Source organism: Myiozetetes cayanensis, unplaced genomic scaffold (genome assembly GCF_022539395.1).
Source record: "Myiozetetes cayanensis isolate MyiCay16 unplaced genomic scaffold, myiCay2020 scf7, whole genome shotgun sequence".
Classification (NCBI taxonomy): domain Eukaryota; kingdom Metazoa; phylum Chordata; class Aves; order Passeriformes; family Tyrannidae; genus Myiozetetes; species Myiozetetes cayanensis.
In genome coordinates, this window is record NW_026087964.1 from 15078849 (window position 1) to 15096111 (window position 17263).

Here is a 17263-nt window from a genome sequence, read left to right on the forward strand (position 1 = left end):
GAGAAATTCTACAGCTGAGGGAAACAAAGGTTATCCATTATTTTAGCTCATTCTGCAATTCTAAGTTTGCATTTTACACACATGCACCTAGAATCTCAGTGCCATCCTGTGCAAGTGCTCAAGTCCAAAGCAAAAAGCGTGCACGAGTCTCGTGACACGGCCTGTGCAGCCACTGCCCTTACAGACCCTCACTGCTGCTGCAGTCCCTGCCACGGTGGCCCACACAGCCAGAGCTGTCCACGGCCGTCAGCCACAGAAGTCCACCAAACGTCAGTCTGTGTCTGAGTCCAGTTCAGCCTTAGCGGCTTTAAGCTTAAAAATACGACTAAGGCCACAGGATCCTGCTTTACACTATACAGTGTTTGTTGAGAAAAGATTTCTAAGGAACCACATTTTCCATTAGGATACTACAAGCTATATATGCTGTGCTTTCCAGCTTACAAATCTTTAAACTCTTCCTGCACAACAGTAAAATTTCAGCAACGGAAGAGCCTCCCATGTCCCCAAAGCTTACAACTTGGTAGTTTAGGTACAACCTTAAAGACAGGCAAGATGCTTCAGATCTCTCCTTGTCTGCAGAGGTTCAGGCCTCTGATTTCCTTGATATACGCTTGCTGAGGAATAAATATCATGACAAGGCAATTTGTACCACTGTTACCACCTCTTTCTTTAGTATTTAAAAAAACACAAAATCCTGTTCAGATCCTTCTGAAAGAAATCAGACAAGAGAAGTCCTAGATCTTGAGAACAGAGGTACCTACTGGAATCTCTTAACTCAGGTATGCAAGTGGGTGTTTGGACATATACCCAGACAAGATCTTTCCGAACAGGCTTACTGAAGTAACTGGTTTTAAGTCAAGCATCTCTCTGTGCACTGCATACAGAGCCCAGGCACCAAGAGTTCTAAACAACTCCCACAAACAGGCACAAGTATCCACAATGAAAACCTTTAGCGATCTGTAACATCTCAAGTCCATGCCACTGCCATTCCTCAAACCATTCTAGTAAAACTGGCTTCAGGAAGAGTGAAAAGAATTACCTCAGGTTAAGAAAAGGAGAAAGAAAAACAAGAGCTGTACAGTAGATCACGACTGTTGCAAGACTTCAGCTTACCATTCTGGCTTGATGTCTGTACATGTCCGGATGTAATTCTTCGTTGTAAGGACAAACTCATTATACAGCACCCATTCTGGTTTGTGATCAAGAACGGTGGAGGGATGCAACTGCACCACCTGGTTATCTTTTACAGTTAAGTAATGCCCCGTTCGCTCCAAATGTGCCACCTAAATAAAAAGACATTCTTTCATTACCACAGGCAATTTTTAAATGAAGCAATTTCAAGCAGATTGTTAAGTGTTCTATACAAAACGTACTATCCCAACTTTGAAACCCCCTCTAAATTTGGCACATTACTTGACCACTTCAACTATTCATGGTTTTTAATAGACACAATCAAGATGCCAGATGTTTTTGCTAACAGTCATGGTAAGTGTATATTCTAATATACAATTCAAGCAATGTACAAAAATAGATATCACCCAAAGAGAAAAATCATTATTGGAACAACAGCAATGCAAACACAAGAACTGCAATGGAACTGGACAGGTTTGCAACATCACACAAAGTCAGCTGTGGTCTACTACAGACATCTGCTTCAAGCATTTAATTTGCAGTAGCCACTGTGGGACCAGTAAGCCACAATGTTATCCTTTTATGAGAGGTCTTGTTACAGCATGAGCTTCAGAGCTGGAAAATGTAGGTTCAGCAACACACTTCTGCTGTGACCTTGGTGAAAATCAATTAACCTCTCTCTGACTAAGCTTCTTGCTCTATGAAAGGGAATAATGCCTACCTTGCCGAGATGCTCCGATACCAAATCTTAATGAGCTAGGTAAAGCAGACAGTTATCCTTAGAAGGATATCCTCTGTACAAACAGCTAATCTAACGGAACAGGTAACTCAAATTAACTCTTTCATATCGGAAATTGAAGATCACTTCTCCACTCATTACACATACACACACACAAATACTGTAAAAAGATTAAACAGGATGGACAATGGGTGAAACATATCAAAAAGACACATTTTAGAACAGACCATCATCAGCTGGTTTCCTTTAATACAGATGTATACTCACTCTCTTTTTTCTTCCTTTTTTTTTTTATATTTCTACATACAGCTCACTTGTGGTTTTTTTTTGCCTAGTCAAAAGTGAATTCCACCTACTAGATTAAAACCCCAGGACTTCTAAAGCAATAGCTACCTCAAATTTCAGCTCAGAATAACTCCTTAGTAAGGAATTACTTATTTTGAGTGTGCTTCTCTTTTATATATTATGACATTATTATCCAGAATATGTTTTAGGAATAGAACAAAGTATTTCAATAGACTGCAAATCTTTTCACCCAAGATTTGAGAGATTACACTTCTACTTTATTTCAAGTCTGGGAAGCCAAGAGAGATTCCTTTAAATGGAGATTAACAGCACACTGTCTTTAACGATTTAGGCTTAATTTCATCCAACTCAATACAATGTTTGCAAAATTAAATAGCAGTATAGCTCCAAACCAGACTAGGCTAGACACTCATCTGTCACAGACCTAGCACAAAGCCAGCACACCATGCTGTAGGATTATGATTTTTTTTTAAAGGATGTTCTGTTTGAAATCAATTTGATTTTTCAGATCAAAAGTACACATGCATACAAAAATATCAGAGTGCTTTATCTGTTCCAGTTCTTCCTAGAAAAGGACAGAACAAATCATTTATTTAGTTTTCATTTTAGAAATGCATGCTGTGAAATTCAATACAATTTACCTTTAGCATCTCAGTCTAGCTCAGATGTACTGAAGTACTGAAGTCTTATAATCTACCTTTCCCAAATACATACAATTTGCTTTTTCATGTAATTTATAGTAATAGTGTAGAGTTGTACTTCTTGATTAATTTGTACTATTCTGAACTAAGTAAAAAGATTTCAAAATAACTAATTAAGCATACTCAAAGAAAAATGCTACAGAAACATACAGAGAGCTCTGAATTTCCAGGGAAGGACAAGAATTGGAATAACACCAATTAAGAAGAAAATGTTTCCTTAGACCATTGATATCAGGGATTAAGCCACCTTTAGGTGGTTACATACTACTGTGACTGACTTCGATCCCAAGCCATCACTGACCCACAGTATTTATCCTATTTAGATGTTTCTAGAACTTGTGCCTGTTGCCACACACATCAGTGAAAAATTTCAGGGTCAGTAACAGCAACACTATGAGAAATACACAGTGTAGCTCTGGCTCCATAGCAAGCCATGGTGATGTGCCAGCTGCTGCATTTTCCTGCTCCCTCCTGGGCTGAGCTGTTCCAGCACAGCTGACAGAGCCCATTCTTGCTTACCCTTTGAAGGTGTAAGTGGCCTGCCAGGTCGCTGAGCTGAAAGAATTCAGAATGGCTCAGGCAAGCACCAAGGGTGGCACAAGGGAGCGAACACTGACACATGGGAGGCAGCATATATACTTATGCTCCTTTGAAACCCTGGCATGCAACCAATTCCAGTGCCTGCAAATGCAGGGGTAGTTGGACCAGGTGTCCTCCAGAGGACCCTTCCACCTTGACCATTCTGTGATGTTTTTCATGGAAGAGAAGCCCACGAGCTTCCACAGAAACCACAGGGTGATACAGAGTATGCCTAGTAAATGGGTTCATTTTTTGATGAGCAGTGGTAGTGAGCAAGATACTGTGGAATACACCTGAACCCCAAGATCATCAAAGAATCTGTTACTAGTATAAAACTTTTGTGAATTAGACTACCTAAACATGACTCTAAAGAGGTGGCCAAGAGTCAAGCCATCTCATATACCTCTGGCAACAGATTAGTCTGTAGCCCCAGAAAGCCCACCTGACTTAGAGACAATTATAACACTTTTAGCAACACGACAAACCCAGACAGCAACAGTGGCACATGCCACCACAAGAAAATGTTTTAGTTCAAGTTCTTGTTACAATTTTAGTAAAAATTACACATTCTCCCCTCTGAAATATTAAATATGCTTGTGATTATTTATTCTCTATCATGTCATTGAATCTAGAGGCCCAATAAGGGGTCTTTAGCCAAATATGTCTAACACAGTAAATACAAATCCATTTAAAAGGTCAAAAGCAGAAATACTATCACAAGATCCAGGCTTTTTATATTTAAGGCTACAAATTTTGGCAGGTTAGTTTTTACAGACAGTTTAGATTGTTCCTTGTCTGTCTTTCTGACAAAAGAATATACCAGCATGCACCAAAGGAGCACTGTCAGTTGCCTGGATTTCTAAAATTTCTGCAATTTCTGCTTGCAGCACACACAAGAGTGTTTCTGAAGCTATTAAAAAGTTTTACACCGTTCTTCTGCACTCTTAGAGTAAAATGAATAACATTAAATGCACCAGTGACCACCTTCATGTCATAGGTTTATTTTATTACCATCCTACTATTGTAGGAGCCTGATTATGTGAAGACTTCAAAATATATATAATTCCATACAAGAAACAGCACCAACAACTGAGTAACATTAGGAACGAGATTTTAATTAGTAGGCAAATCATCTGACATCTAATTTTCTGTACAGTATTGGTCATTTAAGTTATCCTCCGTAGTGACCATGATATAACCTGTGTTTGACTAAGCCACATCTTCTAGAAAAGGTTCCAAGTCTGTATACCTTTGTGTCCAAGAACGCCAATGGCATCCTGGGGTGCATTAGGAGCACTGCCAGCAGGTCAAGGGAGGTGATCCTGCCTCTCTACCCAGCCCTATTGAGGTGCACCTGGAGTGCTGTGTCCAGTTCTGGGCTCCTCAGTACAACAGAGACATGGAGATCCTGGAGCATCTCTCCTATGAGGAAAAGCTGAGGGAGCTGGGCCTGTTCAGCCTCATGAAGGGACAACTGAAAAGGGACCTCATCAGTGTCTATCAGTATCTGAAGGGAAGGTGTCAAAAGGATGGAGCCAGGCTCTTCTCAACGGTACCAAGCAATAGGATAAGAGGCACTGGGCAGAAACTGATGCACAGAAGTTCCACCTGAACATTAGGAAGAACTTCTTTACTGTGCAGGTGACTGTGCACTGGAACAACCTGCCCAGAGAGGTTGTGGAGTCTCCCTCACTGGAGATATTCAAGAACCATCCGGATGCAATCCTGTGCAATGTGCTCTGGGATGACTCTGCTTGTGCAGGGAGGTTGGACCAGATGACCCACCATGGTCGTTTCCAACCTCACCCATTCCGTGATTTGAAAACACCACAGGACTTGCTTCCACCTTTGAATTCTGATGTAAATTTTCATTTATCAATTCTTGTTCTGCCTCCAATATTAGATTGGAAATACAACGATAAAAATCAAAGTTCTTTATGACAACTGGTAAAAAACAAAAAAAAAAATTACCAAGAGGAAGGTAACTCATCTTTAAGATATTTTGTCATTTGCTTCCCTTTTCCTATTCAATTTAAAGTTTCCTTCGCTTACTTCCTGTAGTATAACTTTTTTTGCTTACTCTTTACCACACAGTATTTCTCTCACGTATTTTAATTTCAGTGAGCAGTTTCTTAGCAATTTTGCAAGTATCCCTTGTTCTATTTTACATATACTTTGCATATTCTGATGTGCAATACAGAAATATATTTTTTAAAAAGTTTTGCACTATAAAAACTGTAAGAAATCTCAGATTTAGCATGAAAGTTTTACAAGACACTTCTTGTCAATATCTATCTTTTCACAAGTTTTACTATACACAGAATTGTTGACAGTTCTAAACTATTCTAACTACTCACTTTGCTTGTCTATGGCAGATTTACTGGAATTCAAGTTTGCATTTTAATATGAAGGGTAAAGAGATGATCCATCACCAACAGAAATTTCACATTTATCCATCACTGACACTGAATCGAAGGCAGGCAAACATACAGTACTTAGTACTGATTATGTAATTAGTAGTGTTACGGCAGTTAATACAGGCCTGTGCTATCTGACATCAACCACAGGTCTTGAGTAGTACAGAAGATTCTACAGTGCAATTTTATGACTGGTTTTAGGACAATCAGGTAATTACCAAAGTATAAAACAAGGCAGCCAATGAGAACTATTTCAGGACAATGGCTGCTACTACTCTTTCCAATTCATACTGCATTTTTAAGCTTAGAGAGTTTGAAGAATCGCTGCCATGTGCTGTCCACAGACTTAGTAATTTACATACAGAAACTATCTGTGATACATGCACATGTTTTGCAAGGGCTCACACCTGGACTTTCACAAATAGTCTGTACTAAGAGGACAAAGAATGATGTATGCCTTTCATTCCTTGAATATTCCAAACAAGAGCCCTAAAATGCCAGAGTCTGCGCATCGGCTCAGAGAGGGTATAACGCATATAGTGGCTACACTTTTGAGTACTTCAGCTGCCAGTAAATAAAACCTCTTGAGTATTTATAATTTTTCTACTGAAGGTTCCTCAAAGCAACATGGAATTCATGACAGAAGGTTCAGAGTCAAGGTCAAACACGTATCACACTATCATGGAGGTTAGTGAGTCAAAGAAACCAAGTAAAATGGGCTCTAACACTTTAAAGCAGAAGAGAAACTGCTGAAATGGTTTCTATTCCAAATACCTTCAACAGGTCTGCCACAGTTATCTCTTGATTCAGCCCAAAAATTCCATTAGGCATTGTGGGTGAGGGAGGTGGTAAACAACCCATTCACCATGGAAGCCCAAGGAGACTTCTGGACAGGCTTTAATTTTCATCTGTGTGAACCTACTTCTCTACTCACAGCAAAAATATGAGGTGAGATCTTTCACTCCTGAGACACAGAGAACAAAACGCTACCTGCATCAACAGTGCAGTTCCCAATCCATGGGAATAGGTGTTTTCTAATAGGAACTCTTCTAGAGGAAGAGTTTCACTCCGAGTAACATGAAACAAACTTGACAGCACACCAACTTCCAAGTACGTGAGCTCTCCAAAGGTCCAAGTAAGTGACAGAAGCCACAGGGTATGGTGCCAAACAGAAGCGCAGCTGTGACACAAACCTGCCCTAGGGCCCAAAATGGCTGTTGGGCAGAACTGTTGTCTTTCAAAACACATACAGAATTAAAAGTGTAGGTGGGAACACTGAAGTGTTTCCCAAGAAACATGCAGAAAACATGGCCCAAATGCAAGGACCAAACACAGTGACTAACCTGCTTGCCTGAAAGGTTACAGCAAGCCAAGCTTTAGAACCATTTTAATATTTAAAAGCAGCCAACAGCCTTAATCTCGTATTTGCATTACAGTAAATGCAGTTCCTGACATTGATATTCTTGTACTCTAAAAACCCAGAAACACATGTGCTGCAGGCTGCTGGCTGAGCCCAGGGGAAGGCACTGTCTCCTTGGTGGGGGCGATTTAAACAGACATGGTGCCCAAGTCTGTGCCCCAGTTCAGATGTGCTTCATGGGTGCATGTCAGGTAAATGGCAAGAGTTTCCAACAGCATACATCCTGAGATTACAGACCTGCTCCAGTACTCCAGTATCTGACTCACAGAATTTAAAAGTGAACCGTAAGTATGGAAAAGCATGCAAGGGAAAATACTCTCCTTCTAGTAAGGATCACATATAGTTAATATTTATATACTACTATGCTTCCCTGTTTTGTACTGGATTGCAAATAATTTAGAACTACATATTCTGCACTTACTTAGAAATCTTCATAAGTAACTTTGTAAGTTACTTCCTCAGCTACTCAGAAGTTAGTGGCCATCTCCTGACTGGTCATGCCAGGAACGGTATTTTGATGCTAGTAAGACTGCCTACAAATTCTCTTCCAAATGAGATTTGTTTAAAGAACATGCTACTTGAGTAATAACCAAGCAACCTGACAAAGACTAGGTGGCAATATAGTTAGCCATGAATAATTTAGGTAACATTCATTAAGTTTTGACAAATTATAACAACCATGCTAACATTATGAGCCACATAAACACTCAACACTTCTCATAAGTTCCCTATGAGAATACACACATACCTGCATGAAATACCCAGTAACTAATGCCTTTCTGATGTTGATGTAATAGTCTCGGCTGGTAAAGTCTGTGCTTCTACGGGGCAAATTAAATCTATCCATGATTCGTGACAGCTGTTGGCGTACATTGTCTGCAGACATCAGGGACCTGTAGTTAATGAAGTTGTCATAACACCACTGAACCGACTCATGATCTGTAACATTAGAAAACATGAATCAAAATTAGAACATGTAAATAAAACAGCAACTAACCAACTGATCAGTCAGATGGACCAGAAAAAAATATCCATAAACTTTTATAGATGACAGCAGCTTTTAGTTTGTTCATCTGATTTCTTGTATTAGGTAACTTGCCAAAACTGTTTTCTTTTCAGGAGGCATGTGGTCAGGACAGAAGAAAATCAGGTTTTTTTCTCCTCACCAACATAACATACAATCACTGATGTTTTGCTGAAATACCACACACCACTAAACTTTGGACATTACGTAACTTTATGTAAGGAACACTGCAATCTTTAACTGTAGCATGCGAACACACAAGATGATTGTACAGAACTCTGCTGTATTTGAGAAATAAAATCTCCTTAAATTAAGCACTCAAGTAACAGTTAAGAGCTATACAAACAGACTATTTTAACGTGATGCAACCTCACAGCAGTTTAAGTAAATGTAGGTGGCTGGTAAAATACAGTAACTCTTTACTCTCATGCTACCCTTCCTACTGCTGTCCGTCTAGGAAGAAATCTGCTCAAACAGCAAGCCTCTGCCATGCTGTCAGGATAAATACCTGCATGTTTCACACTCCCTACCAATTCTGTTACTTTTCAAGTAATGCTCTTCTAATCTTTGTCAGTTTAATAATCCAACAAAGCTTGCCTTAACAAAAATTAAAACTTAAAGGTAACTCTTGTACAGAATGAGACTTTTCTTAATTTGCATTGAAAAGAAGGAAAGTTGTGTAATTTGAGGTAGATCCAAGTTCTTTCTGCTCTTGTACAGTTAGGATTCTACTGTATAGTGAAGTACCATAGCATGTTACTTTCTGAGCCACCTGAACTGTGCATCACAGATAACCCATAAGTGTTCTGCATTGTTCTAGATACAAACAGTAACAGCATTTTATCTTCTGATCCCAGAAGTCAATTCACAATTTCACAGCAAAACTGAACAAAAGATGATTCCCAAAATAATTCCATCCCTCAGTAACCGGAGTATGAAAGCAGCAGCTTCCAGAAACAAGCCCACATAAGATGTCTGCAAGACATCCTGGATCATATTAACTAAACAGCTGACAGAAAAACACAAGCAACCCGACCCCAATTTACAGGTGTTTAACAGAAGTTTCTCAGCTATTGTTTTAAACACATGGAATAAATTTGTTTGGACTTTGAAGGTATCCTTATTTTGGATTGTCACGTGATAATAGTGTTAGAAGGTTTCAATACAGATTTTCTAAATCAAAAGTGAAACAGAAAGGAGCACTAAGTTGCAGGGTTTCTACTCAAGGTAAAAGACTGTTGCTTTTTTGTTTGCTTACAGGAAAATGTAAGTGGGGCACATAATTTACTCTGGTTGGCAGTTAATAGTAACCATTTTATCTGCCACCAGCATAAGTCACTTAAAAAAAGTGTGACACTTAAATAGTCATTTTTCAAGAGCACTAGCTCCACCTGTTCATTCCTGTATTTTCCAAGCTGCTAAAATATCCTTCAGCTATGCTGTGGAGGGACCACACATTTTCCCTCAATTCCATACACAGAATTAACACAAGTTAAATAAACGTATTGCATAGTTCTAAGTTACTTCTTGTTGATGCATCATCTCCTTGCCTCTCATCTATTCTAAAGCCTTATTACAGAATTCCTAACTATAACAGTTAGGATTAAAAAGGTTTTGGTTCTGGGAACACATCCTTCTCCAAATTCACAGCATTTTCTGCACTGCTTTCCCTGATAAATCACTAAGCAATTATGCAGATTTTTTTTATAATTAATGTCAGTTAAACTTCCAATATTTCTTAATTATAGGAACACTTGCTTCCTTCTGTCCAAGGTTACCCAGCATTATCTAAAAGCCTGGCTTGTCTCCATGCTCATCAGTTTATTACGTGATTTCTTGGGTAGTTTTTTTGGTTTTGTTTGACCCCCAAAGGCAAGTAGAACTTAAACAATAAAACCCAAGACCAAGCCTCTCAAACCACCCTTGGAACCCAGGAACGAAAGCTGACAGCACAAAGCATTATAAATAATTTTGCTAAAACAGACAGACTTACTTTGCTTGAAAGCATGGTAGACATTCAGCAACGTCAAATGATCTCCATCTATGTGGGCAAACCTCATCTTGGCTTCATCTGCTGCTTTCTTTGCTTCCGTGGGGCGAACAAAACACTGTGGGACTAAACAAGGTTGGTATGGGCCCAACACAAACGCCCATATCGATGAGTCACGCATTCACAGATAGAGGAACAAGGCCTAGCTAGGTCAGTTCACAGAGCATAGGGCAGGGCAGGATGGCCTCCAACTGCATCTTGGACTGTTTACTACCTTGATTTGGTACATCAACACCTAACCACATCTGTAAGACAAGAGGGTTTCAAAGCTACAGAGTACCTGATTATTTTAATAGAACTATATGTAGGCATCAAAATCTCTAGTCTGAAGGCCATCAAGATTATCTACTGGAAGGCTGAACGGATCTTAGTTCAAAGCCAGTGCTGATAGCTCTACCAGGAGCTAGTACCCCATGGAATAAAACACTTTAACTGCAAATTTGCTTCTTCAGAAAGCCCCTACAGACAAGAGTAAAGAAGATAGTTCTGAAACTGTACTGCACAGTACAGTCTAAACAAACATGAGTTCTAATTATCAAAGGTCTGTTACTAGCCAGAACACACTAGTCAAGTCAGTCTCTTCCCCGATGGTATTGTTATCAGCACTGGTATACAGAAACATGTGAATGAAGGTATTCGTAAGTCTAAAGGTTGTGATGGTAGCGGTAGTGGTGGAAGGTTAAACTGTCCTTTGGCATTACTTCAAATGAAAAACATATTAAAAAAATGCAACACGATGAGCTTTCTCCTATCATTTTATTCTCTTATTCTACTAAGTTTGTAAGATTGATACTAATTCAGGAGATCCTGAAAGTACTTATGTCTGCTGGAGCAGGGAGGTTGGACCAGGTGACTCACTGTGATCCCTTCCAACCTTACCCATTCTGTGATTCACTTTACAGAGATCTACACCAGAAGAACAACCTGCTGTGTTTAAAGTAATGTAATTTTTAAGAGGTTAAATTTCAATAAAATTAATGCTAAGATGCTATAAATTCTTTATCTGTTTCCATCTGTTTGGGACTACATTAGCTTTTTCATAACTGAAGCCCAGCAATCTCATGAGAACACCTCTTTGCATATGATGATCTATCAGATGAAGGTTTTTTTGTGGGGCGTTACGTGGTTTTACTTTATTTTATTCTTAAATCTGCATAAAAGCCCCAAAGCACTAAATATGTGAGCTGAATACTGGACGGAACTTGAGAAAAAAAACACACACTGCAACAGTGAATCACGCAGTAACAAATCAACAAAGACCAGTGCATTAAAGAAAATGGAAATGCAGGTGTGAAATAAACACCCTGAATAGTGGGTCCTGCATTTGAAAAAAGAGATAATCTAATTTTAATTTCAAACTCAGATTAATGAAAGCAAAATCCAACTTACTCTATCACTGTCTAAACTCACTGTTTTGAATAAGTAATAGTATTTTCCATACCACAGCAAGACACCAAAGCTCTTACAAAATGAAGTACAATCATTTGATCTACTGATTTATTCAATGCTGGCTTTGCTCCTTTCTGGTACCTAGTTTCCCATTCAGTTCAAACTTAATACACGGATTGCTATCCAAAGCCTGACAATCTTTATGAGGACTTTAGGCACCAAAACATATAATTATGCTGCTGGTTTAAAAAAAAAGTGCTTGCTTTGGGAAATAGTCCTCACAAATACTAGGATTATGTGATGGGTTTTTTCAAGAGTAGTATGTTAGTTATAACACATATATTAACTATCTTCAATCCGTTTTTCATTTTTCCCAAAAAACTTATTATTCATTATATTACTTGTGCCTTAAAAATAGCTATCATGGCCTGGGAAAAGGTAAATTGGAAAAGGAGTAAGGCAAATCAGTTGAAGGCCATAGACAAAAATATTAGACTGACTTGTTCTATAGTAGATACTGGGGAGAGAAGGGAAGACAAAGACAGGGACCAACCTACCACCACCTCCGCAATTAAGCCTACCATTTAATTAAAAGAAATGTTATGATTCTGCCCTGCCCATCTGCTCTGAGTCTGAACAATCATAACTCTGCAACAAACATTTTATCTTGTTCTTAAAAACTTTCATATAAATGTACTGTAAGACTAAACTGAAGCAATAGATTTTACATTTAATCAAAATGGGTTTTTTTCTCTATCCAATCAAGTTAAGCATGTCAGCAGCACACCTGTGCTGTGGACAGCACTGGTAAAATAGCACACCCCAAAGACAAAAAAGTACTTAGGAGTAAGAACATCCCCATTTGTTGCTTTTCTTATGACCTTTAACTATAAACCAACATCAGTTCTACTAACTGGGAAATTAAATACGAGGTTTGTGTGGTAACATTTTTCTCCCCATCAAGCTCTCTCAGCAAGCAGCTCTGCTCTGACACGGAGCTATTCACGTGGCACAGCACCAAAGTACAGCTGTGCACTTAAGTCAATTCTTATCAAGACACATCCTCACCCCAAGTTTCTTTTTTCCCTTTAAAAGTAATGACTGCTCTCCAGTTTTGCCACTTAATGACTGAAAAGTGTACTTCATGTACAAGCTTGTGGCTTAATATAAATTAGACTGTAATCCCTTTGGGAATACTGAGATTTATCAAAGTGCAGAGGAATGCACAATATATAACAGATGTCACTGCCTTATATTGAGTGGCTGAACTGATGTTTCTGATCCTGTCTATAAGTCTGAACAGAAATTTCTGGTCCACTACCCTGATTCCCTCCCCCCACCCAACAACTCAAATATCTACACTTTGAACTGATATGAGGAGCAAACTCTTTGACCTTTTTATGTGTGTTAATTTCTTAACATTACTACTGATTAGGTTCAAGATCTCTACATAAATCTGTAATGACTGAACCCATATATGAAGTTTTAAAAAACAATTCTAATTTTATTAGAAATACATGATTTTTTTTATGTGGAAAACTCATATTTCCCCCAAACTGAAGGTCTGCATTTTGTTTAATATCTCTTTTCCTGCTATTACCTGACAACATGGCAGTAATAGATAGGACCTCATTAGAACAGTTGTAGTCACAGCTTGCAATAACCATTTTAGCCAGCTGTGGGTCCAAAGGAAATTCAGCCATCATGGATCCCAACTCAGTCAAGTCTCCATCATCATTTAAAGCAGCCAGGTAATTTAAAAGCTCTAAGGCTCTCATCAGAGTTTCAGGAGCTGAAAGAAAAAAGTATGTAAGTAGGCACATTACCCAAACTGCTCTGAATCAGCAAAAAATGAGGAAGCACAGACTATTATAAGCTAGCTTTTTTGTTGTTGTTCTCCATTCACTAGCATCCAAACGCAAAACTGCTACCAAATTCAGTAATACACACCCAGGTGTGAATGAGCAGGGGTGGGAGGAGGAAACAAAACTTCTTTAGAAAAGTTTTAAACTTAATCACAAGCTTTAAATATTTCAAGATTACTGCTTTTCAAAATTCAGGCAGCAGTGGCATTGTGACATATTCAGTATCACAGTAATATCACTTCCTCTCCCTGCAGATACCTTTTCCCTTGTTCCATACCAAATAGTTCAGTACAGCCCTAGAATCTCAGCCATGTCAACTTTAGGTGCCTACAGTCTTTCACAAAGCCAGCAAGAATGTTCTCTAAATCCTGAATTTCTTATACAGAGTCTGTATTAACCCACAAATTAAAACAGAAGGAAATTCAAGTATTCAATTATTCTGTAGAACTATTTAAAAGCTTACAGACAATGTTGTATTTTCATTTGAGCAGGAAAAAACCAACTTTCTAACATATTTATATATGGCTGATCTACATTTTTAATTAGCAATATAAACCAGTTATTTTGGAAGCATATATGAACCTTTAACACTTTGAAAGAAGATACCCATTAACTTTATAGTTTTGAGCCAAAACCATGTCTTTAGCTTTAACAACATCAGCCAATTTTACACAATTAGAATGTGTAATCAAGGTGGTAAGTAGAGGAATTTCAAATAACAGACTTTCTAATGCCTATAGTTTTCTCTTATTGACTGCAGGCAAGGGGCATTCAGTAGATTCCTTGGTTCCATTAAAAGCTTTTACACAGACAGAAATACAAAAAGCTTGTTTGAATATGACACAGAGCACTAAATTTCAGGATAAACAAAAGACATTCCTTACAGACTACAATTTAAAAAAAAACCACAGGAAAAAAAAGTAAAAGAATTTATTCCATGTTGCCATTATATAAAGTAGTCACAAAAATAAAGATTGGAAAGATAGAAATAGATACCTGGAGGATCCATAAAATCAAAGTGCACCAAATCATCTATACCAAGCTTCTTGAGCTGTAATACTACAGATCCTAAGTTAGACCTCAAAATTTCAGGGTATGTGTTGTCCTGGGGGGGAGGGGAAAAAAAAGACAATTCAAAACACTTGTTCTTCCAAACCCCTTATACTCCAGAAGCATTTAAATTCTGATTTTGTTCAACAGCACGGCACTCAACTATCTGAATCAGGTGTGCTTATAAACGTAATCTAAAAGAAGTAACCTTACCTGCATTTCAGTTTTGTAAGCCTTCTCTGTGTAGAGCCTGAAGCACTTGCCTGGTCGAGTACGGCCAGCACGGCCAGCTCGCTGCTGAGCAGAAGCTTTACTGATGGCAGTCACCAACAGAGACTCCACTCTGATACGAGGGTTGTACACCTATTTGAAAGTGGGAGCAGAGCAGGAAAGAAGGAAAGAATAAACAGTTTGTGGATAAGACAACTATCTGAAAAAATAAAGACTGCTTTAAACGTATTGTCAAGCACAGTTTCTGACTAGGAAATCACAAGCTGTATTTATCTGAAAGGAGGTAAAAAAACTGGCTACAAAATGCTCTGGATCAGTGACAGAGCACTTCAAATACAACTGTCTAGAGAACAGTATTTTTTATTCATCTGTTAACAGCAACTCCTGCCAGGCTCCCTGTTCTCCTTAAAAGCATGTATTTAAAATTTTCATGGCGAAAGGAACATATCCAATTTGGATCCAATTCCACAAAAAAAAGTTTGTCTTGATGTAATTATGAGGTTTAATAATCATGTTCTAGAGATCAGAAAAATCTAACATCAAGGTTGAATGGAACTGTAAAAATGAGGTTGATAACAAAAGTCTATTTCAAGGGTACATGCGGACTGTCACAGTACAAAATACATGCTGATATTTACTGTAAAATTTCTACTGCAGTCATAGATAAAAAAACAGCCCTGCCAACTCAACAGGGCTCATGGAAAGGAATATACTGTAAAAAAGGCAGTAACAGATAGTAGTTCAGCTGAAGATGTTCTTGGTCCATGTTTTAACACCTTTTTGGTGTAAGGATAAAATATGTACAAAAACTTTTGTTCTTACTACAGAAGGTATTCTTCTGGTATAAGAACTATCTGTGAAAAAACTCATCCTACATGGTGATGGAAACTTGTGCATGAAGATGCACTGGCTTACTGTACTCACATTCTGCTGTACATCCATCACATTTTGCCAAAGTTTAAAAGGTTGACAGTGTGTATCAGTGTTAAAGGAAAAGTCTAAGAAACCAAGTTGTAAAGAAAGTTACAGTTATTGAAAAAACTAAATTACTATTATGATATGCATTTTATTCTTTCTTTAGTTATTGGGTTGATTACAGGAAAACTCCTTCCGTTCCTCTGAACATCCTATGATATTCCAAGAAAATACAAACTTGATTACAATCTTCAGGGTTGCAACAGGACATGACAAATACTGATATAAAACAGTATGGATTATCTCTTTCTTCTTATTTTAGTGCTGGAATATGCTACTGGAGTGACTTAAAAGAAGAGGAGACTTCTAGCACCAGTTTTAATTTACTTGCATATAATTTCTTGGTTTTACTTGAGCCTTCTCAAGTAAAGACACAAAGTACAAAACCAGCCTTCCTAAAGTATCTGGAAAATCCATATGCCAGGCCTAATTCAAAGTTCTCATGTTTCTTTTTCCTTTTTAAAATAAAATTCTTCTATCTAAAATTTGCAGACTACATGCAAACCTCTAAGTTAAAAATAAAGCAAAACCACAACAACCAAGTTTAAGATTTCAAGTGGAAAAAAGACCTGGTGTCTACAAAGGGAACAGTTACCTGAGCAAACCAGATTCCAGCATCTTTCCTACTATAAAGAAATAGAAATCAGAATAGTATTTACCTTCTGTTTTGCAAAGCCAGGATCGATCACAAACACAACACCATCTATTGTTAATGATGTCTCAGCGATGTTAGTGGACACAACAACCTGTCAAAAAAACCCCAAAAAACAAATAATTAAATGAAACTGCTTCATTGTTATCATGAAGAGCTCAGATTTTGTTTCTGCACAAAGAATTTGCAGCAAACTTTCCTTCACTGCATCAGTAACAACCAGAGCTGCACTCCAACACTTTCACAGGATGATCTGAAATCAATCAAATTAACTTCTAGTGAATAGAGTAATTTTTGTCCACTGTTTTTGCTCCCCTGTGATGTTAATTTTGAGAAAAAGAAGCAGAAGAGCAGAAATTTTACTAATTAAACCACTACTCAAAATTTTTCTCACTTGTCTGGTACAAAATGACAAATTACACTGGATCCCTTTAACATAATCTGTTAATTCCAGCTTTTTACCTTTTTTGAAAGCCTGAACAGGGCAAACTGGTTAAATAATACTAAATCAAAGATTACACACAGTACCAGCACAGTATTTTCTTTTATTTGGTTTGCAATAAAGCAGTTATCAATACATTCCAGCTAAAATCCTGAACATGTACTTAATTTTAACTTTGTCTATCTCCAGATGTTCAAACACCTTTACAGATCTTTAATGTTACATTCTTAAATTTCTATAAACTTTCTGAAGGCTACGTCTCATGCAAAAATTAAAGGCAATACTAGAGTTC

The 17263-nt window shown here is 38.0% G+C and overlaps 1 protein-coding gene across 1 annotated transcript in view; it reads right to left on the minus strand.

Moving 5' to 3' along the window:
* The window catches only part of DHX15 (DEAH-box helicase 15), a 49354-nt gene that overhangs the window by 5794 nt on the left and 26297 nt on the right, over window positions 1-17263 (minus strand). Inside the window, exons 7-13 of the mRNA XM_050338772.1 lie at window positions 16537-16623; window positions 14885-15034; window positions 14618-14726; window positions 13357-13548; window positions 10311-10433; window positions 8042-8232; window positions 1114-1283 (exon numbers count right to left, since the gene is read on the minus strand). Coding sequence (XP_050194729.1) covers window positions 1114-1283; window positions 8042-8232; window positions 10311-10433; window positions 13357-13548; window positions 14618-14726; window positions 14885-15034; window positions 16537-16623 — 1022 coding nt within the window. The remainder of the gene's footprint in view (window positions 1-1113; window positions 1284-8041; window positions 8233-10310; window positions 10434-13356; window positions 13549-14617; window positions 14727-14884; window positions 15035-16536; window positions 16624-17263) is intronic.